This window comes from Mesocricetus auratus, unplaced genomic scaffold (genome assembly GCF_017639785.1).
Source record: "Mesocricetus auratus isolate SY011 unplaced genomic scaffold, BCM_Maur_2.0 Super-Scaffold_100006, whole genome shotgun sequence".
Classification (NCBI taxonomy): domain Eukaryota; kingdom Metazoa; phylum Chordata; class Mammalia; order Rodentia; family Cricetidae; genus Mesocricetus; species Mesocricetus auratus.
Genome location: NW_024429190.1, coordinates 6,962,034 through 6,988,324, shown reverse-complemented (window position 1 = coordinate 6,988,324; position 26,291 = coordinate 6,962,034). Strand labels below are relative to the sequence as shown.

The following is a 26,291-nucleotide window of genomic DNA, read 5'->3' as shown; positions in this document are numbered from 1 at the left end:
GCTGCAGATTGAGGGACGTATGCTGCAGATTGAGAGATGTATGCTGCTGATTGAGGGATGTATGTTGTTGACTGAGGGATGTATGCCACAGATGACTGAGGGATGCATGTCCCCAGAGCTCCTTTCTCATAGCTCTGGAGGCTGAAATTCTGAGGGCAGGGCACCAGGAGACTGTCTGTCTGGTTAAAGTCCACTCTCTGGTTGTAAGACGACAGTGTCCTCTCGCTGTACCCTCACGTGGTCCAAGGGATGACTGACAAGCTCATCAAGCCCCTCCTCCATATGAGAAGATTCAGTCCAATGGTGATTGAACTCCTCTGCCCCTGTGTTCATCACCTCTCCATTAATGTAGCAACTACCTGAGATTTGATCGCGTTAATAGAAGAAAGGTTTTTTGGGTTCAGTTTCAGGGTATCATGGGTCACTTGACCCCATACTCTTGGGGTTCTCAGTGAGGTGGCACATTATGATGGAAGAAGCTGTTTACTTCATGGTGGCCCAGAAGCAAAGACAGAAGAAGGAGCAGGGCCCCAATGTCCTCTAGAAGAGCATATCTCAGATGATCTGACTTTTCTCTCCTATGCCTCACCTCCTAAAGTCACCTCCTAATAATAGCCTGGGCCTCTGGAGAATATCAGTTCCAATTGTAGAGCTCCCAAGAGGCTCCCCTTCCTCACACTGTCATCTTATGGGTGGTGGCTTCCATGTAGGCATTTGAAGGTGTTGAAAACATTCCTACCACAGCAACCATCTTCAGATGTCGGGTGGATGTAGCTCCTTTTGCCACACACATTTGTAGAGAACTTTTAGAGACATAAATGCACAAAAGAGAATCAGTTCAAAATGGTAAAGCAATGTCTAACCAGGACTGCTTTAAAATATATACTGTAATTAATAAGCAGTCTCTGAGGACCACTTTGTGACAGGTCTGGGGATGATAAGGCAGCTAGCTGTGTAGCACAAGTGTCTCATGCCCAGATCAGACAGTGAATATATACATGAAGCAAAGGCAGGTAGACTGCCTGGCCCATGATGGCTCTTGGTGGAAGAATGAGGGTGAGCCTTATTTGACTTAACTGTGTGTCTTTCTCCTGGAGAAATACTGGCTCATGCTGTTTCTAAAAGAGTGGGATCCATTTTGTCCTTAACTGTAGAGGCCTCCCCATCAGGACAAATAACACATACATTATGAGTTCAGGTGAACACATGAGCTTTGACTCCAGCAAGACTGGGGCAATAATTTGAAAGAAAAACATTCCAGGAAAAACTGCCTTAATTATAAATATTTTTTCATGTTGTTTCCAGATTCCTATACACAGCATCCTCAAGAGGATGATATGTTCCATCTTGTCCAACACTTCTGAGGATGAAGCCTCGAGCAAGTTCTATCAGGCAGACTGTCACCCCGAGTGGTCAGCAGTACAGAACTATATCATCCATGAAGTCAGTTGGCTGAAACTCTATGCGCAGGTGCTGTCGTGTTGTGCCCAGACGCTCTGAGGGCTGCATGTCGTTCACTGTGTGATTCTGTGATCTTTCCTGGAAAAGACCTTAGACCGCCACATCTGCTCATTGTGACACACTCTCACATGCATCCAATGGCTGTAACTTGTCCGACTCTCAGCCAACGCCACCAAAAGCATGTGACTTAGGCACACAAACATACCTGTTAGCATTAGCTAAGAGGCCCCTAGACCTGTGCTGTGCTGCTGGCATGCGGGATCACTGGTGTCGCTTTGAATGCCACGCAAGCGCGAGTTTTGTCTCATGCCTTCTCTGGTTTTTCCTTGAACATTGTGCAAAACTAATGGCTGTGGTTTAAAGGTCTATCAGCTGCCTTCATAGACACAAGTGGAAAAGTGTTCACTGGGGGTTCAGTGGCCCTGGGCAGGTCTCAGCTCTGTTCCTTGAGATACATGAACACTATCAGGCCACACTCGAACCACAGTACCACAGACTCTTTGTCAAGTATCTTATCCACTTACATTCTTTTTGCCTTGGAAAACTCACCCTGATAAGAAATTCATACCCTCCAAACACACACAACAGATAAAGGGTAGAATCTTAAGTAGTGGGTAAAAAAAAAAACTTCAGAAAAATATGCATGACTGTTCACTTGTTAGGGTGTAACTTACCCATTACTTAAGTGACCAAGAGGTAGTTCTTAAGGGACCAACACTAAAGTGTTAATCTGGGTGGCAGGCTAAGACCTCATCAACCTAACTGCCTTTGCTTCATGCATATACTCCCTGTCTGATCTGGGCAGTAGACACTTGCGCAACATGGCTAGCTGCCTGTGGTATCATGCCCAGACCTGTCACAAAGTGCTACTCAGGGACCACTTATTAATGACAGAGTGTATTTTAAGGCTTATAATTTTATCCAAACTATTCTCAGTGTGCTAGTTCAGTTTTCAAATGTGCACAGTTTTACCTTCTTTTCTTTTCTTATTTCTCTTGGAGGAATGAGAAAAAGAACAGGGGAATAATAAATAAGCTGTGTCCCTTGTTGACATTTATAATATTTAATTTTTGAGCAGACATGCAATCATACAATTGTAATAGATATTTTAATCTATCAGAAATTAAAAAAATCTTGTCCTTTGTAATGGTCTGTTACTATTTCTTAAGCACAGTATTTCTAACATGGTTGATAATCTACTTTTGTTTCTAAATTTGCAGATGTTTGACCAGGGGCAGCAGGGTGGTCTGCTGCAGAACCTTCTTGCAGGTTCCAGTCACAGCCTGGAAGCTCTTAGGGACCAGTTTAAAGAGGGAAGTGAACCACGGAAAATAGTGGATGTCCTGCACACTGCCCTTCTCATCCTGAGTGACAGCTTGGCAGCAGATGGCCCCAGAGACAGCCATCTGTTTCCACAGATGTAAGGCATATGTATGTCTTTTGTCACTGAGTAGGCTTGATCGCGCTGACATTGTAGGAATGTGCAATGATGCTGTCAGAAACAAATGCTGTAAAAGTACAACTAGACATGGATTCTGAGTTAGCAATGGGAAACCCGAGGCTTTTATTGTGAATATCACCAATAGTTACATAATAGTCATTAATAAACACACCACAGTGTCATCTCAATGATCTAACAGACCCCAAAGACTTCCTGACACTTCAGCCCAGGGTCTTGACGCTTCTCTGACACCCAAGACTGAGATCTAAGGAAGATGCATTTGTCCTTAGTACATTCAGATTAGAGAAGCTGAAGGTCTCACTGTATGCTGTCCACCAAGCTACAGCTAACCTCTGTGCATAGTCAGACTCAGGGCCTGACACCATGCTTGCTGTCTGCTGCTGAGTGCACAAGGCAATTAGTCTGAGGAATCTGATTTTCCATTCAGACACCAGCATTGCTACACCTAATACAAAATTTCCCTTGATGGTTGTCTGAACAACAAGAGGATCCGTCACTTGTGCAATACTAGCCATTTTGTCAGCTTCTCTGGGGCCTCAGCCATCCCATCTGGTAATGGCCACCAGATCACCTCCAAGGCTTTACCTAGTGACTAAACCATTGATTTTCTAGAGATGTTGCCCTGCCAAGTGGCCCCATTTCTTCACTCTACAGAGGGGCTAGTCTGCCCACATTGCTAAGCTGCCCTGGTTTACAGGGAGGCCCCGATACAGACCATGCCTGAGCTCAGTGGAGGGTATTCCCACTTCTCCCACTGACATCCAGTTCTGAACCTTCCTCCATCTTTCTCCTCTTCAGATTCACCGACTTTCTTACATGAATGTCAAATGTCCCTTATAGTCTTTAAGATTTTGCAATTCCTTATTAGTTACATTGTTTCTGGAGTTTTCTCTTCCTCCTCCCCCTCCTTTTTCTTCCTCCCCTTCTTTATTCTCCTTTTCTTCTTCCCTTCCTCCTCTTTCTCCTCCCATCATACCCCTCCTCTTTTTTTCTCTTTCTCTTCCTCCCTCCTAGTCTTCATGGAGTTCCATCTCAACAAGAATCTTTGTGGTTGAACCCTGCCCACTTTCTCTCTGATGTTCTTTCTTACCTGTCATAATTACGACTGGCCACTCTTCTGTTTGGTCCCTTTGACATTCTTGAGTGCTTCCTCAACTTTAGGGACTCTTGTTTCTGTTTAAACTTTGTCTGTTTCTCAGTGTACGTATTTGTACTAATACAGGAGCCATGTGTTGCCAGGCTTCTGTAAGATTCTTATCCAGCCTTGGCAAGAAGCTGCATCTCTCATATACCAAGTGTTGGTTCAGGAAATCACACTTATTTTTAATACATTGTTTCCATAGCCAACCTTTCACATCTTCTTCTGATGTCACTGCAGTCCCTTTCTTTCTTGAGATTTTGTCTATTCCTGCCAGGTTCATGCCTGGGCCCTGGGAGCTGTTCATCTGGGCTCTGAGGTGTAGCCAAGATTCTGGGCAATATGGGCTTACAGGGTATCCCTGCGTGCTTCAGCAAACCTGGCTTGTCAAACACACATAGACTCTTTGCTTTCAGAGTGTCAGAGCTTGAAGCAGCCCAGATTCAGATTCCATACAACATGTTGGGTGGTCTTTTCTACTTAGAGAGTAAAATAAGGCACAGTTGTCTCTCCCTTTCTCATTCTTTCCATGAACCAATCTGCTTGCTCCTCAGTACCCAGAATGTCTTAGAAAGTGGGCAATGTGATCTTGCTTCATCCTGTGCGAGGCTTAGTTCGAGAAACCTTCAGGGTGGGTAGAGAGAGCTGGTACATTTGGGTGATGGACTGGGGATGACTCCCCCTTCCTGCTGATTCCCCATAGGAGAAACACCGCCAGGACCCTCCTCACTCCTCTATACTCTCTGCAGCTATGGAATCCAACTGAAGCCACTGTTTGTCAAACTTGTACTTTACCTAGCACTGGTGAGATGCTCTGAGGAGGCCAGGTATCAAAAGTCCGGATGTGGACAAGCAGAGCAGCTGCATCAAGATCTCTGCCCACAGAGGGTTTTGCTTAGGCTCTTAGTGGCTACACTGTTCATCATTTGCTCCTCATCCGGCTGTCCTTCTCCTGGCTGGAGATGCAGCATGCTTCCATGAAGATGCAGAAAGTCTGGTGTTGGCTGCTCTCAGCGGCCCTGCTCCTCACAGTGACCTGCGGACAGCTTTTCACTCTCTCTCAATGGTTTCCATTTGAGCTTCTCCTCAGCCTCAGTTTGAAGGCCATTTCCTTTCTGGTCTCTCGGCTGCACTGTGTCCTGCATCCTTGTGAGCCACACATCATCCTTCTCTGCAGACTGGATGGCAGAGCGTCGCTGGGCCTCTGCCTCTTCCTCTAGCCTCAGCTCCCCAAGCAGGAAGGTAGGGACAGAGAGGTACTGCTGGAGATTCAGCCCTCAGTGGTTTTCCTTGAGAGATTTCAAGGTGAACATCTTAAAAAGAATATTTCTTACACCAGGCTGAATGCTCTTTCTGCCTAGTTAACCTCATTCCCCAGGCACTGCAGGTGTCAAGCAGTCTTGCAGGGCTTTTTTTTTTATTCCTTTGATTTTGGAGACTCTTAGCCTGTGTAGGATTCCTTTGATGAGTCTTTTATGCCACTTTTGCTCCTTTGATGGGTCAATATTTTGAAAGTCAGATTAATTTTCTGTGCCCTATAACTAAACTTCAAGGCATTAAAAAGCAAGTCTCCCCGAACTGGCCTTGAACTCACAATTCTTCTGCATTAGCCTGTCAAGTTCTAGGCTGATAGGCTTAAAAAAAATAAACTGTCCTTCTCAGCAATGTAAATGTTTGTAAATGTCAGCGGATGCTTCATCCCTATTTTTGCCTGCTTCACACATTTCTGGAGGCAAAGAGAATATTTAACCTGGGCCTGCTTCCTAAAAGAACCTTCCCAGTGGAGGATTCAACAACTGACAAAGTAGTTTGTCACTAAGCCTGTTAGGTGCTACAATGGGCCTTCCAGTCAGTGATTATGCTTCCCTAGGTGCTGCAGCAGGGGGAACCCGGCTAGGTGCTTGTAGAGGGCCTTCCAGTCTATGATTAAGCTTCCCTAAGCAGTGGGGCGATTTCCTTTGCTTCATCTTCTGAGCTGGTAGTTTGCTTATTTTTGTCCCCAGACTCCAGCACCTGGGCAAGTTGCAGCGTGTGGTGTCAGACCTATCCCCATGGCCAGTTCTGAAGAGACTGCCCCTGCTGGATACTGTTCTCAGGAACTTGGTGACCCAGGATTTGCGTTTTGTCCAAGGTGAGCTAGCTCTTGTTTTATGTGTCACCCACTGACCATGAGCAAGTGTAACAGCTACTGGAAAGTGGACAGACTTGTGCCTTCCTCATGTGTTGATAAAGTTTCGAGCAGAGTTTTGTTGGTGTGTCACTTACTTATTGCTACAGTGACCTCAAGGATGTCCCACGCACAACATGCCATGCTGCTGTCACAATGAAGGCCATGTACTGCAGTTTAGCAGAGCCCGCTGTGTGGTCTAGGACAAGCCATCTCAGGGGACGGCTTAACTTTCTCACTGGCACCAATCCCGTGGTTCTCAGGCTGGAAATCCACCAAGGACGCCGTGCATAAGGGCAATGGTGCCTCTGCTTGTCTGCCCTTTCTACTGTTCAGAGCCAGCATGGAACCTAGAGCTTGCTGAGAGTACAGAATGCCCTGTTTTGAACTTCTACAGACTGGCAGGTGTCCCTTTTGCCCTAGTTCAAAGGAGGCAATTTTACACTTTTACCTTCATGGGCCAACTTCTTTTCACCTTCCTAGGGAGAAGAGAGAAAAGGTGAGAAAGGCCGTTGCTTTAGAAGCGAAATGCTCTCATGACAAAGCACCCACAGGATTGAGTTCTCAGAAAGGATAAAGATCACAGTCCATGGCATTCCCTTTTCCTTTCTAATAACGGTCGGGTTCACTGAAATTCGTATTTTTGGGATTCACTTTACTATCTTATGGTTATGGACAGAAGCCAGGATTAAACAAGCCCAAGTCAAGTGGACAGTGAGGCGTACTTCTGTCTTGCAGGAGTCCTCAGTTATCTGGAGACATCAGCAAGGGATTTTGTACCTGGTGGACCCGACAGCTGGAGACGAGAAAAGGATGTGTTCTTCTGGGGGTTAACGCAGGTAAAGATGAGGCACAAACCATCCAAAAAACCCAGGTAATGTTCACTGTCGCCTGGTGTGAGTTTTGCTGGCAAAATAAGGAGAATAGACAGGTTTTTGAAGAACTCCGGGCTTCACTTTAACATGGTTATTGTTTCTATCCATGGGGAGCATCACCGCGTGTTCCTAACTGTCCCCTCTTCCCATCCTCATTTATTTTTCAGCTGTTGACGAAGAAGGCTTCTGCCACTTGCCTGAATGGACACTTGTCCCAGGAGGCAGCTCTCCCCAATGGCAACGCCAGCATCTGGAGAAGTCTCTGGGAAGTGCTATGTCATGTGTCCTCCACCAATGAGACCAGTGTTTTACATGAGCTGCTTCTCGCAGTGAAGGAAGCTGTGAGTATCCACCATTAGATCTCTCCAACAGCACCAATGGGGCTCCTGTTAAAGGGTGAGTCACCCAGCATGCTAGTCTTGAACCTGGAATTTGAACTGTGTAAGTACTGGTGTCCCTGATAGGACATGGCTGCTGAATGGTGGCTACCCATCAGTTCTATCCCTCCTGACTCCTTGGGTGTGTAGGTGCGTAGTTCCTGCCACAATCTACCTGGGAATCTCTGAGAGGACTGCAAACTTTCAAAAACACACATCTCACTTGCATGTTTCCTGGTCTCTTGCCCACTCTGTTTCTAGTTACACATGGTAAGCAAAGTGCAGAGCTAACTTCAGCAATCTGTAATTGTACAGCAGCTTATAGCCATGGGTTTCAGTGATGAGAGGATTTGAAAGCTACCTTCTTCCCCATCACTGTGTAGGATCCCGGAAACCATGCTGAAAATCCTCACAAACTATGGGAGGCTTTGAGAGAAGATTATGTCAACTTTAGCATTATTTTCCTATAGAGAACTAAAATGTATATTCTCAACATTTTGCTCCTCTCACAAATCCTGTCTCTTAGAAGTTTCTTCCTTATATGCATTAGAATTTGAAATTAGTCAAATGACAAAAACCGATAAGATAGAAATGATGTCAAGCCAAAATGAAAGTGTAAATAAGAGTGTGAACATAGTCAAACCCTTCATTGTCTTCTTGGCATCTACACCATGTGCCAAGGGGTGTGCAATACAAACATGAAGATCTTCTCTGACTCCAGCAGGGCAGACAACATGAGTGAAGAATGTTTCCCAAAAGAGGTTTATGAGTTTTAAATGTGGAGGAACTCTTGGAAGCTAAGAAAGGTTACAGATGATGCTAGTTGGACAGAAAGGGATTGACAGGTGGCAAGCATGTCCCTTCAGCTGTATGAGAAAACCTTTGGTCTGGGAGTTAGGTGATCTGTCTTAACAAGCCATTCTGAAGCTCAGTGGCTAAAAACAAAACACACTTTCTGATCTCTCAGACTCTGGGGCTGACGGGGGCTCAGGCAGGTGGAGTTCTTGTATATCTTACAGATGTTTAGCTGTAATCTTGTGGTCATAGAGGCTGGAGTTGGAACACTTGACTAGGCACCAAAGTTGTGAGGTTTATCTTTTGTCTATAAGAACCCCATGTGGGCCTCCTTGATATTCAAGAATTAAAAAATGGGCAAGAAGGAAAGTTTTCAAGTTTGTGATAGCTACTCAGACTGAAATCAGCACAAGTCACTCTGCTGCATTTATGGACTAGTGAGAGTCAGGGTTCAGGCTCAAAGGATTGTGGGAGGGGGTCACCATGAGATTGTGTATCAGGTCTGCTTCTTTGAGGGCTTTGTTAATTGACCCTCCACCACATTTGGGGTGACCATTCAACACACATGGCTTTGACACTAGGGTATCTATAAGGTGCCTGATCAAGTGGGAGATAAAGAATCTCACTGTTTTTATTGGGTAGGACTTTGTTTTGAGGCATGTACCTTTCAACATGAGGAGAAGTCCATGTCTACAATGGTGTCCTGGGGTCATTTTCCTACAGTTCACATGGAAAGCTTGATAACTGAGCATAGGTGGACTGTATCATAAGTACCCACATGAAATGGCTTAGCTTTTGACAGGTGATGTCTTCTTTTTCCTTTAAGGGTCATAGTTTGCAAGAGGTCATTGCAGGACACATAGACGGACCAGTTTCAGAACAATTGGGGCATTTAGGCTGGCAAGAACTTGGGACAGAGCTGTCAGAAGTGAACTTTACCTGCTCTCAGGTCTTCAGGCTGCCAGGATCTGCTGCCTCGCCTGATAATGGTATCTCTCCAGGTGGCTGTGAGTACCAGCTTGTCTCCACAGTGTAAGTACATGCTGGATGGGAAACTTTTCAGGGCTTGGACATGGGCAGGATTTCAGATGCTATGCAATGATGGCTCACCATCATACATTCCATCCCTCAAGAACAAAATATAAAGATGCGTTGAGGGGAATAACCTGTTGCTATTATAAGAAAGCTTCTAAAAGCTGTAACACATCAAACAGTTTCCATGTTTAATCACTGAAAACCTTTCATGACAAACCCAAATCCACGTGTAACCAAGGCCAATGTGTGTCACATAGTTAGAATTTCCATATGGGAGACTGTCCATGTGAGCTGTACGTTATTCTGTTTCGTGACCCTTCTCATTCTGTGGCATCTAATAAGCTTGCATTCAAATAGGAATGTGTTTTTCTCAGCCTGAAAGTTTATTTTATATTGTTATATTTGTTTTTTTCTTGATTTAGCCATTTTTTGTGTTTTATGTATTGTCATAAATGTTTCCGCTTATCATCCAAATCAGGATAGGGGAATGAATAAACATTAAGTGAACTATTTAAAAGATTTTAATTGTTTTTTTAATGTTAACTGTCAGATTATTGCAAGCATTGTATTTAGATGGACTTGTAATTATATATCAATGTGAAAACTGTTAGTAAGTTTTAGTTTTTGGTATTGTTTTGGCTTCAGGATGTATCACATACTTGAAGAAGGACAAAAGTTCCTGGAGCAAGAATTGTATTGGAAAATATTCTTAGGGATCATCAGGAAGGCATGTGAATTGGCTCGATATGTGAACATGCATGGGAGTTTCCAGAACGGTCTGCCGTGTAAGTTGGGAGGTCTCAATGACAAGAAATATGTGGTGTATTCTCCATTTAGTGACACAGAGTTGCATTATGAAGTGCATCGTGGGGGGAAGGTGTAAGGGGAAGTCCCTCCAACCTTGCTAGCTGTTAGGGTCACTGTGCTCAGGGTTTCATTACAGTTGTGATCAGACTTTCTATACTGTCCTTGCTAGTCTGGCCAGGCTTTCCCAGCACTATTCACAGAGATCTTTTTCACCCTCAAAATTGTCCCTCATTTGGAGGAAAACATTTATTTTTCCAATTTTATTACTTTACTGATAGTTATGCACTCCTTTTGATTATATTCGTCCCTCCTTTGCAGATCCACTTCCTCCCCTCCTCATCCAACTTTGTGTCCTTTTATAACCTTTTAAAACCCTTCAAGATCAATTTGTGCTGTATAAATACTCTAGGATGCATGGCCTTTCACTTGAGTATGGCTGACTTACCAGGGCTAGACTCTTAGAAAAAAACATCTCTTCCTTTCCTAGTAGCAAAAGTTACCAGTGGCTCTATGGAAAGGGGTGTGGTTGTGTATCTAGGTCTCCTCTCCATGCAGAGATTTGGTCTGGCTTGGGCTTGCACAGGTCTTATGCTGCTTTTGCAACTGCTGTGACTTCATATGCACAGCTGCCCTCGGTGTCCAGAAGACATTGTTTCCTTGTAGTCATTCACCACCTTTGGCTCTCACACTCTTTCTACTCCCTTTTCTGAACTGGTCCCTGGGATGGGTGTGTGGCTTATATTGTCCTTTAAGTTGTGAGCATTTTGCAGTGCCTTAGTCTCTGCACATTGTCTATTTGTAGGTCTCTGTGCTGATCAACATTTACTGCAAATAGAATTTTCTTGGATAAGGATTGAGTGATGAATTGATCTATGAGTATACTGATGAGTTGTTATGAGTCATTTTAATACTATGTTCATTTGGCAAGAAAATATCATTAGATTCTCCTCTAGAGTCTATGACTTGTCCAGCTATAGGTTCTTAGCCCCCAATGGTGCCAGGTATGGATCTCATCTTGCAGAACTTAATCCAATCAGGAAGTGAGATGGTTGGTTACTCCCATGATGCTCATGTGTCTGTTGTACCAGTGGGCGTGTCTTACCAGGTCAGTCATGATTGTAATTCACAGGATTCACAGCTGGCAGTGAGAATATCTTATCCCTTCTCTGGTTTTCTTTCTTTCATTCTGCAAATTGCTACCTTTACAGACTACCAGAGAGTCTTCCTGGCTCCCAGTTGTAAACCTCCACCTCACAAAACAGTGAGATCTTGCAGTTCTTTTGGATTACACTCTGAAAGCTCTGAGCTTCAGGGTGCTAGGTTGTTGGAAGCGTCCTCCTGGACTGGATGATCATCCCACGTTAGCTGTTCTCTTTTACCACATCCTCCTTCTCAGCACCTACTCTTGCCTGTGGCCTTTACTTTTCTATCCCTGCTGGAAAACATTTTGGATTAAGATAAAATAAATCTTTCAAAATGTATTTTTCAATCTCATGGATAATTTCGACATTCCTTTCTTAGTACCAGTATTCTGAAATTTCATGGAGACTTCAGTAAATGTGAGCTTTGAAAACTGCATTATTCTGTATACTCAGCAGGCCCTTTCTACTAAAAAATTAATAGTTTGGAAAATATCTTGCATTATTCCTGTTGTAACTTCAACTCTACATTTTGCTTTCATTCTAGAACTTCTGTTAGTCACTAGTTGTTCCTTTTATATGAGTCTCTGATTTTATAATCTTTTAGGATACTTTTCGACATTTCCTTAATTTTATTTAAACCACGTTTAAGACTTCTCAGCTATTTAATTTCTGAGGATCTTCCTAGGCCCTGCAGGTACTCACTGAAAATAGCTTCTTGTGCATCTGTTTTCTCATCACAAAGCAGTCCTTTTTTAAAAAAATTTTTGAATGATGACTTTTTGTTTGTTTTTTGAGGCAGGGTTTCACTGTGCAGTAGCCTTGGCTTTCCCAGAACTCACTTTGTAGACCAGGCTGGTCTCAAATTTACAGAGATCCCCTGCTTCTGCCTCCCGATTGCTGGGATTAAAGTCGTGAGCCACCAATGCCCAGGTCGAATGATGGTTTTACATTTATTTTTGTTGAGTTCTTTTCTCTGTGTAGAGCATCTCTTTTATGTGGACAATTTTCTTTATGTTCTAATGCAGTGGTTGTCCATTCTGTATAAGAGCAAAGCTCTTCCTGCCCACAGGAAATTTTATGTGCCAGGGATTCTTGTCATCTGATGGGCTTTGTCCTGCCAGGGTATTCAGGCTGTAAGCCATCTCTCCTCACAGCTGGCCTCCACAGCTTGGTACAGATGTGTATCTTTTTTTCGTCTTCTGGGATAAGTTGATTTCTCTAAAGCATTCAAAAGGGGAATCTCCAGAAGTCTGTTGATGGAGAGCACTGGGATGGACATGGTCAGGCCTGATTTCTGGTGCTCTTGAAAACAAGGGAGGTGATGAGAACTTCACTGTGAGAATCAGCAGATGAAGTAATCCTCTATATTTCCAGTAGGGCATGCCATTAATACCAATGATACTCCAAGTTTAGTTGCAGTCATTTCCATTTCCCCAGATCAGCAAATTTCTAGTCTTCTCCTAAAATGGAGGAGGAATTTTCTGTCTGGGGTGATGAAAGACTATGTCATAATTTTCCTCATTCAAAAATGTGTCTCTACCTACCTGTCAATTTTCAGTTCTATCTCTTACATACTCGCTCATTTGCTCTCTAATTCATGGATATTATTAAGTGTTACAAGGAGAACCTGTTGAGAGCTCCGTTTCTGCTCTGCCTGATTGAACACCTTTGTCCACTTACACTCCTACTTGTAGATGTTAGTAGCTGCCATCCCCTGCTCCTTCCTTTCCCATACATCTAATCTGTAGGCTCAACAACCTTCTGTTTTCTCTCATCTTTTAAAGACCTTTGGGGGATGATTGGGGGGGAAGGCATGTGTTTGATATTTCAATTAAAAGTCCTCCAGTGGCAATGTCTTAAGAATTGGAAGGTGCTGCCTTCACAGTTTCTTGTTGTTGGGATGATCAAGGGGAGAATAGATGTCTATTTGTCTTGACTGCGTTTACCTGACTTTTGGAAAGGACAGGTATCTTTTAAATCAAGGGACTCCCACTTAGTTGGAGACCCTATGGTGCAACGGAGAAACCTAAAAGGAGCACAAGTTACTGAGAGAAATAAACAAAAGTAGAGAAAAGTTCGAGGAAAGTCTTGTGTTTGCAGATAGCTCATCACATGAAGCAGGACTTGAAGAATGAATACAATTAACAGGCAGAAACAGAGAGATACATATTCAGATATTTTTCCTTATAGTACTTCAGTCACAATCAGACTAGTAAATCTTTCTACAAGGGAATTCAAATTATGAAGCCTTTGATTACACAGCAATTTGAACTGTCAAATGAAAAGTTGGTTAGGTAACAAGGTGACAGATAAATAATAAATATACTGAGATAGTATATTTAGTAGACTATGGACATTTGACTTTCCTATTTGTTTTTTGCTTATGTTTTGCATGTTATACACAGATAATTGCTCACATCCTTGTTACTAACAGTCTGGTCCCTGGATCAGCAGCAGCAGCTGGCATCTCATTAGCAATGCAGATCACAGCCCCACCTCAGACCTGCAGAATCGTCAAAATGTGCATTTTAAGATGTCCAAGGGACATGTAAGCGTACAAACATTTGGAAATTACCAAACAGCAACAGGAGAAAAACAAACCATAGCAAAACACCCTGCAGCTGTGCACTCATCTTTGGATTTCACATCACTTATCTCTTCGTCCTCCATTAGGCTAGCAATAAAAATGAGACGAGCACAGACAGTAAGAATGTGGTATATGAGGGAGACATGACATGGTTTAGTGAATAGATTAAGGTACTGCATATTTTAAAGTTGTACCTTGTAGGCCAAGCAGGGGTGGAGTGTGATTTGATAATATGGGTTGTAGACGCAGCTGAGGACAAATATTACGTCTGACAGATTTAATTGAGCCGGCTTACTTTACTAGCATCTTAGCACGATGACCTAAGATGATGCATATAAGGTACCCAGCAGGTACTGAAGACGTGTAATAGAAGTCACTTTCTTTTCTCTCCAGTGAAATATACATTCGGATTGAACTTCTTCACAAAGAACGGCAGAGGAATTGACTGTGGAGTGTAGAGTGTAGCCTTCCTTGCCTGATGCTTTGGTCTCCCCTCCCCCCCATCCCGCCAGCTGCCTGGGCTCTGACATAGTTGCAGTCCCCAAATAATACACAGGACGTTATATTAATTATGAAGCTGTTGGCCGTTTGCTTGGTTTCTTACTGGCTATTTCTGACTTAAGTATTTAACCTATAATTGCTAATCTAAGTATTTCTCTTACCCGAGAAAAGGGTCCAGACCTGTTATTCCTATGGCGGCTACATCATGACTGCCTGTGTCTCTCTTTCCCAGAATCCTCCCCGACTCCTACTCCCACCTATCTTGCTTCCCTATTGGCCGACAGTGCTTTATTGACATATACACAAGACTTGACCATCATCTCCTCTTTTCTTTTTTTTTTTTTTTGGTTTTATGAGACAGGGTTTCTCTGTATTATTTGGAGGCTGTTGGTCTAGCCTAGCCTCGAACTCATAGAGATCTGCCTGCCTCTGCCTCCCGAGTGCTGGGATTAAAAGCGTGCGCCACCGCTGCCCGGCTATCTCCTCTTTTCTGTCTAAATAAAAAGAAAGGTTTTAACTCTAACATAGTCAAATTATATATAACAGAACAGTTATCAAGTAAGAACATAGTTAGAATATTTTGTCCATTAACATTCAGTAAGATTTAAAGAAAATATCATCTATCCTATATAAAGTGCTATATGTAGCTTATCTTTTATCATAACTAAGGAAAACTATGATTATAATTATCTGTCTTCAACTCCATCAAAGACTACAGAAGGATAATATATAAACACTAGGATTGACAGAGACATCTTGCTACCTGGACAGTCACCCGACAGTTCCTCTATAACGTTGGAGCATCCATCTTCAGCCCATAGGCCACAGTGTGTCTGGAAGACTTCTCAGCATAGCAGGAAATTTCAAGCTGTCCTTCTGCATTGGCAGCCTGTCAGTCATTTTCCTGTGTCCTGCAGAAAGTCTGTCAGACTCTTCCATGAAGCAGGAACCCTGTAGGACTGTTTGAGTTCAGCAGTCACTTTCCTGTGGGTCCTGAATGTCCAGTTTATACAGCAACAGTCAAGCAGTCCAGGGAAGAGCAGTTTCTTGCCCAAATGGCTTATCTTGCTATGTTGAAAGCAAACTCCATAGCGAGTTTCTTCGATGCCCATCTTCTTCTCAATATAATTGGTGCTGCCAGGAGCAGGCATTTCTCATTTTCAAGAAAAACTCTAACCCATTTTAAATGCCATTTTCTGAAGATCTTTGAAAGGTTTGAAGACTATCTATCTATCTCAAATATATTTCTGTATATCTAGAAAACCTAACTTACCTAACTATAAGTTCTGACTATTATAGGTAACTATCTATAATCTGTACTTAATTATGCATTATGTTTTAAAAGATTAGTATAAACACAATACTTAATCAAGAGGAGAAATATACATATCACAAAATTGACCTTGAATTTGTATCAATAAATGAAAAATCACACCAATACAAAGTATTCATTTCCATACCATAATTCCCCTTTTACCTTCAAAAAGAGATGGGTTGTGATCATTAACCAATTATAAGCAATCCCATTCAAATGAAAACAAAGATTTATAAACAATATGAGAATTTGGAGATTGGTCATTCCAAACTGCTTCCTGCTGGGTGGGGGCACTGTTAATACCATGGGGATCATGACAAAACACAGAAACCTGTAGAAGTCCTTATTTTCATGGTCTTTAAGGATGCATCATCTTAGCTGTCTTAATTGTTAGAACACCTGGCTCACTGCTTCCGGGGGTCTTGTTTCATCAAACCACAGAAGCCTGGAAGGAATCCACAGCTTTCCATTTTCTGTGAAAACATAAACAAAAACTCTTTTCCCAAGTAACCTGTCCTTATATTTAAAGATAGAAGTCAAAGCATTTTTGAAATATATACGTTGGATTAATTCAGCAACATTTATAATCAAATATATTCCAGCAGTTGATCCTTCTTTAGGCACTGAACAACTGAAAAACATAATAGCATACAGTATCCAGATTTTCTGTGTATTTTCCATCTTTACGTGGCTTATATTACTCTATTTCTTTTACTTTTATTTACTTTTTCTATGAGATGGGGTATCTCTTTGGAAATCTACCTGCCTCTGTCTCTGGAGTGCTGGGATTAAAGGTGCGTGCCACCACACCCAGCTACTTTATTTTTATTTTTCTACATCTTGTTTCTTTTACTTTCCCAAGTCTACCTATATTTTTCTTCATCTGAATCTGACTTTACTGTAAAACTTTGTTTTTTCTGGCCACATGTCTTATATAGGCTAAAGAACATTGCTAAAATTAAAGCGGAAACAGCCACTGGCTTTCCAACGTGGCGGGTGTAAGTTTGACTCCAGCTTACTGCCTCAGTCTATGCTGACATCCAGCAGCATGGTGCTGGCTTGGAGATGTGGTCACTGCCACTGCCAGATGCTCGTGCACACTATTTAATTGTTAGCAGAGCCTCTTAAAAGAACCTTGCTGGGGTTTTTTGGCTGAGTCAGGAAGATTCCCTTAAGTGAGCCTCGTGAGTCTCTGCTTGTCTCTAGCGAAACAGAGCCCACCCGAGAAAATGCTGCTACCAAGAAGCCGTGCTTCCCTCTGTTCTTTTGTTTCTAAAATCCCTTTAAAGCTTTTATCACTTTACGTGGAAATTCATGATCCCACTCCTGACAACCAGTGGAGAATTTCATTTTTCTCTCTTGCTTAAAAATTTCTGATTTACTCCTTGGTTTCCTGATAGCATCAGCCCTCTTCTTATGCGATATCACACACCTCTGACTTAATTTGCTGGAGTGTTTCCATCTTCCCCCATAAACATGAAGTTATTTTAGTGGGAACTTGATGAGGCGTAATGAGTGAGTCTTAGGCAGTTTTACTTGAGAAATAGATGCTAAAGAGGTTAAATTGCTTGCTTAAAGTTAGAAACATTTTTTGTTTGGAAAAACCCATAACAAAATAAAACACATTTAAAATATATACATTTGTATATACCCACAAAGCATCTTCATCACACCCTGATCTCTCAATTTCTTTTCTGACACATGAGTAATTTACAAGTGTATTAATTCATTTTCAAAACGTAGGATTTTCAGTTTCCAGTTATATTTTTGTTACTAATTTTTAATTAATTCTCTTTTAGTCTGTGAATACTCCTTATACCACCAGTCTTGTGTGTGTGTGTGTGTGTGGTTTGTTTGAGGTTTTGGTAATTGTCCCCATGTGCCTAGGAAGGGAATCAGCATTGTTTTGGCACTGGGGGCACTGGGTGGAAAGGTTTGTGAGCATCAAGTAGTTTATATTGCTCTATTTTTTGCTGATAATGTCTCTATATCCAATTAAATCTCAGAGCACAATATGAATTAGCCTATTTTTCTTTGTGCTTTGCTTTTATTTCCTGTATTTTGGAACTCTGTTGTCAAATGTGTACATGTTTGGAATTATTATGCCTTTTTTGATGACTTGATGCCTTTAACATCATGAAGTGACAACATTGTCACCTGAATTCTACATTGTTTGATAGTTTTATTTTTTCTAATTAATATTGAAGGTCACATATCTTTTCTTTTTGTCTTTATCTTTTAAATATATTTCTTACACAGAGTATATGGTTAGTTCTTATTTTATCTGTTCTGACAAGCTTTGCGTTTCAACTGAACTGTGTAAATTATAGAGTATAAAATGAATAACACAAACCATGTTGTGTGGTTCCTCTTCGGAATCATTCCATCATGACAATCCATTTTGACCAATTATTTTTCTCTTGATATTTCATTCTCTGTATGTCTGGAATTTTTGGTTGGATACCAGATACAGATATAATCCTTATTCTGTTCTATTTATTTTTTTATTCTGAGAATTATTCTTGAAAGAAATTAATAGAGTTTAGTCCTTTAAGGTCCTAGGTGCCCAGCCTTCACCACTCTTCAATGTGGGGATTCAAACACTGGGCTTTGTACATGCCACTGAGCTACACTCTTAGCCATAGGATTGCTTTAAAGGCACTGTGTTGAACCTGTGACTCATGAGCAGCATGAATCTCAGAAGAGCTGTGACTGTGACCTAATATGTTCATAGACGATAATGTTATATTGCAATGTCAAGAGATGGACATCCCTGCTTTAATGATTTGTTACTGAGCTCAGTCATCTCTAGAGATTACCATAACTCTGAAAATCCTTTTTGCTTACTGTATTTGATAATTTATGAATTGTAACATGTTCCAATACAGCTGTGAGCAAGAGTATATTCTTGTTATCATGTGACCACCAAACATACCTCTTAATTGTTTTTGGGTTAAGATTCCCAATCTCAAGCAGTGTCCTTACATGCATAATTAGTTCTCATCTGGACTCTAGAAGGACACATACTTTTTGAAGCGCTCTCCCTGGCATTTTTTCTTTCAGACTCTAAGCTTCGTCCCAACACAGCATGTCCAATGAGCTGCAGACCATGTCCCCTTATACTTGGTGTCTCTCTAAAGCAGTGAGTGGGGATAATCATAGGTCTCCTCTTGCACTGAATACCGACTGCATTGCTCAGTGGCCGATGGCTTCATCATGACTGGAAGCAGATATCTAACCACGAATTTCCAAACCCCTTTTGTCAATTTTTCAGACAGACTAGGTAATCTGCTGTATATTTAACTTGACTATTGTACTTAGATTGTTGATGTTTCTTTTTAGCTTTCTCTGAGGATGCTCCTTGTTATACACAAAACACGGATTGGAAAGTTACGATTGATAATTATTTTGTGTTTTTCAATAATGTCATGAAGTCCCCAATAACTTCCATAGCCAGGTAAGTTTCAGAAACCAACTTGCAGGTATTAATTGTCATAAGCAAATGCTATTCATAGGCTAGGCATTATTTAATGTCTATGAGCTCAGTTTGAACAGTGACAGAGTGTTTCATATCAGGCATCTAGTGACCGTTTGTCTATCAACTATGTGAACACAGGAATAGGATTTTCCTAATCAGTAGCATGAGTTACAATAGATGATCTAGGAATAAAGCATTCATTTAAGAACAGACTAAGATGGGTGGTGGCGCACGCCTTTAATCCCAGCACTTGGGAGGCAGAGGCAGGCGGATCTCTGTTAGTTCGAGGCCCGGCTGGACTGACTGCCTCCAAAACAATACAGAGAAACCCTGTCTCGTAAAACAAAACAAAACAAAACAAAACAAAACAAAACAAAAAAAGAACAGCCTGATATCCTTGGCGCTTCAGCACAGGGTCAATGATTTCAGTTGTAGTAGTTGCAGTAGCTTTGGGGGAGAGGGTAGTCTTTGGAAGTAAATATGCCAGGATATTTCCTGCTTTGCTATTTCATCACATGTTTTGAGATGGTATTTTAATATGAGATCACAAATATTTTGCCATGTTTGAAGCACTCATGTTTGTGAACTGTGCTGGGGCTGGATTGGACAGATGACTTACATACAATAGAAGAACTCAGAGTCAGAAGGGGACCACACTAAAGCTGTGAGTGTTGAACCTCACTGCAATGTGCTAAATTCTGTAACTAGGGCCCAAGTTTCCATGTGTTTACAAATTTCACTAGAAGTTCTTTAATATACCAAAGTTCCAAAGCCATTTAGCTATCTCTCCCTAGACCTGAATTTCCTCAAACTGGGGAAGCTTTCCTCATGGGTGCTGAAGGAAAGATAGCAGGATGACTTCTGCAAAATCAGCCCCTGTTCATTCTGTGTCCTGAACATCTCAATTATTTAACAGCTCTAACAAGAGCCACAAAAGCAATCTGAATGTGCTCTAAGGACATATTCTCATTTTATATCTACGAACTCACTGGAGCTAGAGTAGAATTGTTAAAGGAAGAGGATAGTTAGTTAATTCAGTGTTGATTTAATGGATGAAAATAATTAGAGATTGGATACAACTGATGCCAAGGAAGCTGAATTCAGCAGAAGGAAACCTGGGCTTTGATCCTGCTGTATGTTAACAACGAAGCTTCGTTAAATAAAATAATTTTTCATAAGATCAAAATATTGGCATGTCCTTCGACATACTGTCAATGGGGATGAGGTCACAATGTAGCTGTGGGAGTGTGTCACAGGTCCTGCAATGCTGGGTCTTTGGGACAGCATGTGACTTCTCCTTGGCTTGTGAAATGTGCTCTACTACCCACCTGCATTAGTCACTTGCCCTGTTGCTGTGGCAAAGTATCTGACGATGGAGGACAGACTTGTTTTAGCTTGCAGTCTCGGGAGGGGGTGTTTCAGTCTGCCAGGTTAGAGAAGGGGCAATGGCAGAAGCAGCTGTCTGTGCAGGAGAGAGAGTGAGGCAGCCAGTCACACTGCAGCAGGTAAAGTTTCTGTGGCATCCCACTACTTGATCTGTCTCTATAGCCCATGACCCTTTGAAAGGAAAGGTGAAAACACCCATCAACATAAATGTCAGATTTGTGCTTAGCAGTCATACATATTGAGGATGGAGAGATGACTCGGTGGTTAAGATTACTAGAAGGTCTTCCAGAGGTCTTGAGTTCAATTCCTAGCAACCACATGATGGCTCGTAACCATCTATAATGAGATCTGGTGTCGTCTTCTGGCCTGCAGGGATACATGCAGATGGAACATTATACATAATAAATTAAATGTTACTTGGTAAACAAAAACAAAACAAAACCACAGGACAGTGTGATTTAAAATATATTCTTCTTGATAATAGGGAACAAATTTTAAGTTAAATAGATGCAGCCGTGTTGGGATTTCTAACATAATAATAGATGCCTATATTTGCTTGACATGAAGTGAAAAATGTGTTGTCTGGAAAATGTTTCATTTTGGTCACTATAAATGATCACTGTCTTAGAAAGATGAGATGTTGAATTAATTTTTCTTTCTGATAACGAAACCCTTATGTCTGTATTATAGGGTCTTAAAATTCACAAAGCATCTTTTACTAGTGGACAAGAAGATGCAGGCCCTTGAAAATGGACACATGAACGTTCTTTTGTCACTTGTGGAGTTTCTAGAGGAATTTATGTTATTGGATCCTCCTGACTCACTCACCGATCCTGAATTTTATAATCTCTCTTCCCTCAGTGAGTTTGTTCTGAATAGAAGCATTCCATGGATAAATCGTTTAAAACGTTTAGAGAGAGACCCACATGATGGTGATGCTCAGAAACTTCTGGAAATTCAGAAACTGGTTACTGAAAAAATTCAAAGTCTTAAAAATCATTGGATAAGGAAGGAATCCAAAAATATTTTGAGATTCATTGAATTAATACTTCTGGAAATTAATCCAGAGCTGCAAAGATTCTGGCTCAATGGCACTTCACAAGAGGGAAGAGCTAAATTTGAAATCTCATCCACACTTGGAAATTTTTCCGTTCCAGAATATGAGAACATTCTTAGCAAAAACTTTAATCTCTCCCAATTGTTCCATTCCGATTGGCCCAAATCACCAACTGCAAACACAGACTTTATACATTTAAGCAGGACTATGATACATGGTCTCTATGAATTTAACTTTCTGACACAGGAACAAGTCTCAATAGCTCTGGACACCATCTATGTTCTTCAGAACATGTCTGAGCTTTTCTCAGCCCTTTCTGAACCCCAAAGACAAGAACTGGGTGACATTTTGACTCGGATAAATGTCTTCCAAGACAGAGATGCAGCTCTCCTTCTGCAGACCTATTCTTCACTGTATCAATATTTTCATAAATTCTTGAACATTCACAACAGAGAGTCTCCGATAATTTATCTTAGTCAGATCTCTAGACATATTTTGGGTCTCATAAAGCAGTTTAATATCCAAAACATCAGTAAAACACTTTTGCTTTTATTGGAGACAACAGAGACGCTCGGGACAATACCGGAAGTATCTTACTGTCAGCAATTGCTTTCAATTTTAAAGTTTTTAGAGCTTCAAGCCCAGTCTCTGATGTCTGCTGAGGGCCTGGCACCAGGAGTGATTCACGCTAGTTTGACAGGCCTCAAGCAGCTGTTTGCAGCAGATGAAGGCTTTCGTGTTTCTTTACTTCAGTACGTCAATCAGTTCTTCAATGGTTCAGCAAGGACCGTGATGCTGAGTGAATGCATCATTCTGGAAAATGCAACCATTTCTTCTGTGAATTATTCAGGAAATGAGGGAGCTTCACTTCCTTTCCTGTGGACACAGTTGTTTTCAAACCTCTCAGTAAATGGCAGTGTGATCAGTGAATTCATGGCCATTCATTGTACCCTTTCATGGATTCAGACATGGACTGAGATCTGGGGAAACCTTTCTCAAATATTTAAACTTGACCTGAATATTTTCACTTCCCTTTATGTTGGTATCACTCAGCTCTTGGAGGAACTGGAAAATGATGGGAACATTTCTAAAAACTGCCAAGGAATAGTTCCCACTTATCATACTGCTAGACTCATACTAAATTTATTTAAAAATGTAACCCAGAAGAATGGCTTTCATGACTGGGATGGCCTCCTGGACCTTAGGGATCTTTGGGCCGCATTAGGTAATGAATTAGCTGCAGTGCAATCACTTAACCTGGACCAAGCAGAGAAATCTCTTGTCGCCATGGAAACCTCCCTGCACCAGCTGAAGACATTTCCAGTGAAAACAAATGCAAGCGGGGAGTTTTTATATCCCCTCTTTGATGTTTTCATTGAGTTGAGCAAAGCCTCAGATTATGTGGCTAGAGATATAGATCTGATCAATAACTTCCTTTCCAATGATCTCATAGATCATAGAGGCAAATTTACAAGTGGCATCACTAAACTGAGAGAAACAATATTGCTTCTTAGGAATGTGTCACAGGATAGAACTTTATTGTCATGTGCTGATGTTTTCCAGAGTGTCACTGAGTCGATTTCCAAAGATGATCTATTACCTGTGAACACTTCTAAGAAGCCAGCACACATTCTGGCCATGTTAAGTTCCATATTTTCATTGACGAACGCAAGTACCAGCCTGGAAGGGTGTACAGCATGGATAGACGTCATAAACCGTCTGTGTATGATGTATAACTCAAGTTCCTCACCAAACCATCTTCACAGCACTTTAGGAAGCTTTAAGGACATAGAGAAGAAAATGAAGTCTGCATTGAAAATTCTAACTTGGGCACTAAATAAGAAGATACCCATTTGCCCATTGAATGAGTCACATATAAATTGTGTGACTATTTACCTGAAAGACATAACTGACTTTCTAAATATTATAGTTACTACAGGTTTAGGAAGAGAGAAGGTCCATGAATTTGAGAGTTTATTATCTCTCTTCAAAGAGTCCACAAAACAGGTAAATATGATTATCACCAATTTAACAAGAGACTTTGATTTCGCCTCCCAGTCCGGCTGGAATCACATCAAGGACTTACTTCTGAGACCTGGAAGGATGTCAGATGACATTCCCGATCAGTTTCAGAAAGTTTGGCAGCACATCATAGCACTGGGGGAGGAAATGCAGAAACTTTTGAAAGGTATTTTCCATAGTGTCCTAGGAAATAATTCCTCTTCTGACACTGAAGCAGTGTTTAGTGTATTCTCTACAAGTCCAAAGGAAAGAGATATAAGCCGTTTAGGCAATTCCATTTACCACTTAGCTAATTACTTTGCTCTCAACTTAACTCATGATCCTCAGAATTCATCAGAATTTGTCCCACATGAAATGCTGAAAGCTGTGGTTCTTGGTGTTCAACTGACACGGGATGTGTTCAACTCCTTAATGCCTGCAGTCCGTTTCAATATTCCACAAAGTTCAGATCATGCACAAGTTTTAAAGAAAGTGATATCTCTCATGCATTCTCTCAAGAAGGCAGACCTAGAGCTCTTAGTGGGCCAGCTGGTCCAAATTAGTGAAAACTTAGTGAGTTTCTGTAAGAATCTCAGCAGGTCAGGGGTTGACAGCTTAGGGGTCCATGCGCTTGTTGACTTAGTGGAAACATTTGTGGACAGCTCACATTCATGGAGCGTTAATCACCTGCTGCGCCTCTCTCGCCTGCTTCCCAAGGAAGTGGTGAACGCTGTGTTGGATGTATATTATGCTCTTCCCCATATTGTGAGGCTCCTGCAGAGGGTCACAGATAAAAACATCACAGAGAGCCTCAGGGACATCTACAACTTCACACTTCTTCATGGAATAAATGTGTTCAACACCACCAAGGAAGACTTTGCCGATGTGATTAAAGCTCTTCTGGATACAGTTGAGTTAGTATCAGACAAGCCAGCTGTTATTTCAGAGGCTTTAATGTGCCTTCCCAGGGTTTGGTGTTTGAACCACACAGCTTCCAGGCTCGAGGGCAACCCTGAGACAGCAGACTGTAACGTCCAGGGGCACATGTCTTCTTCCTTTTACCATATGGTGACCAGTATACTAGATCGTCTTCATCTGCCACACCCAAGTGATTCACAGTGCATAAATGGAAGCTCTGGAGTGGAAATAACCAGGAAAGTGGTCTGTGTGATGAATGAGGTTGCAGACTGGAGTTCCATTCTCTCGGAGCTGTTGGAGATTTTCCATGTTAAAAATGTACTTGTGAAGACTCTGCAGGGATTTTGGCATAAGGTGTTACCCTTCATGTTACCTTCTGGGAATCAAGTCAATGGTAGCATCCCAGAACTCTGTCCTAGTGGTGCCATAAAGCAAGGTGCTTTGCAAGTCATAGAAAAACTAAAATATGTAAATTTTACCAAATTTCTACTTCATGAAAACATTCTGGATAAGCTAGGTAACTTAGACAAGATACATAACTTTACTGAAGGTACAGAAATATCTGTCCAAAATAATGTTTATTTAAATTTGGAGAGGATCTTCAAATTGATTTCTGTTGTTTGGACTTTAAGAAACAGTACTCACTATCTACTTTCACAAGCTACAAACTTTCTAAATGTAAATCATACAGATAGGCACTCAGGCTCACTATCAAGTTTAATTAAAAATGATATAGCAACTTACAACTTTGAAGAACTGTGGTTTGACTTTAAGCAAAACACCAAAGACCCTATAGAAAACTTGAGTCTAGGACAATTACTTTCTGACATTAACAAAAAGATCCAAGGCATAACTCTTCAAAACACAACCGTTCAACTTCATCACCTTCTGGAAATCCTGGATTTGTCACCATTGAAGATGTCAGAAATTGTGGAAGGTTTTTTATTTCTCCTAAAACATTGGCTCCATGAGCATGAAAATGAAGATTACTTTAGGTTGATGCAAAGACTACTCAATGCCATGACCAGTAGGAATTCAACTGATGTAACTATGCTGGCCAGGGATCTTACTACATATTTGGGCTATCTCAGAAACAGTACTGGAGAAAGCAATTTTGATATTGGGGTTCTCACTCCTATGCTAAATCAAGACCAGCTAACGGACTTCTCAACTATTCAGCTGCTTCTTGAAAGCATTGTGATGAATTTAGTTAGTGACTTCGCTGAGCATGCTCAGGAACCAGCACTGAGTCCTAGTGGATTTCAAATAATGGATTTCATTGCTCTCATCTTGAATCATACACAGTCCAAAAACAGAGAGACTGCAGGAAGCACAGAGGGTTTCCTGAAGCAGCTTTGGGAGACATTCTTCTCCTCCTTGCTAAATGGAATGCCTGAAAATAAAATACTACTTCTGCTAAAAGACTTGCATAGAGATTTCATTGCAGAGATGAGGTGAGTGCATTTTGGTTATCCTGGTACTGCATCCCATCTGGCTCACTTTAGTTCTTGTACCCGAGTTTGGAATGGTTTTTGAAGTGATTTTTGTCACAATGAGTGTTTTATGACTGCAATAACGTAACACAATTTCAATATCCACTTAACCTGTAAAGATTCAAATCTAGCCTCTGTTTATCACATGTATATTGGTTGTTCAATTCAGATTATCAGAATAAGAAAATATTTCTTACATAAAGTGAAAAATTTATTTTACATGTACATATGGGATGGTCACTATTTCACTTATGGTATTACCTGTCTTATCACAAATACAAGATTGAATATTACTT

General features: G+C 41.3%; 1 protein-coding gene across 1 annotated transcript in view; it reads left to right on the top strand.

The window, feature by feature from the left end:
- Positions 1-26,291, top strand: part of Abca13 (ATP binding cassette subfamily A member 13) — a 423,762-nt gene that overhangs the window by 58,727 nt on the left and 338,744 nt on the right. The window contains exons 9-17 of the mRNA XM_040746666.1: positions 1,306-1,470; positions 2,682-2,881; positions 6,065-6,192; positions 6,967-7,067; positions 7,271-7,444; positions 9,102-9,307; positions 9,956-10,095; positions 19,005-19,119; positions 21,217-25,956. Coding sequence (XP_040602600.1) covers positions 1,306-1,470; positions 2,682-2,881; positions 6,065-6,192; positions 6,967-7,067; positions 7,271-7,444; positions 9,102-9,307; positions 9,956-10,095; positions 19,005-19,119; positions 21,217-25,956 — 5,969 coding nt within the window. The remainder of the gene's footprint in view (positions 1-1,305; positions 1,471-2,681; positions 2,882-6,064; positions 6,193-6,966; positions 7,068-7,270; positions 7,445-9,101; positions 9,308-9,955; positions 10,096-19,004; positions 19,120-21,216; positions 25,957-26,291) is intronic.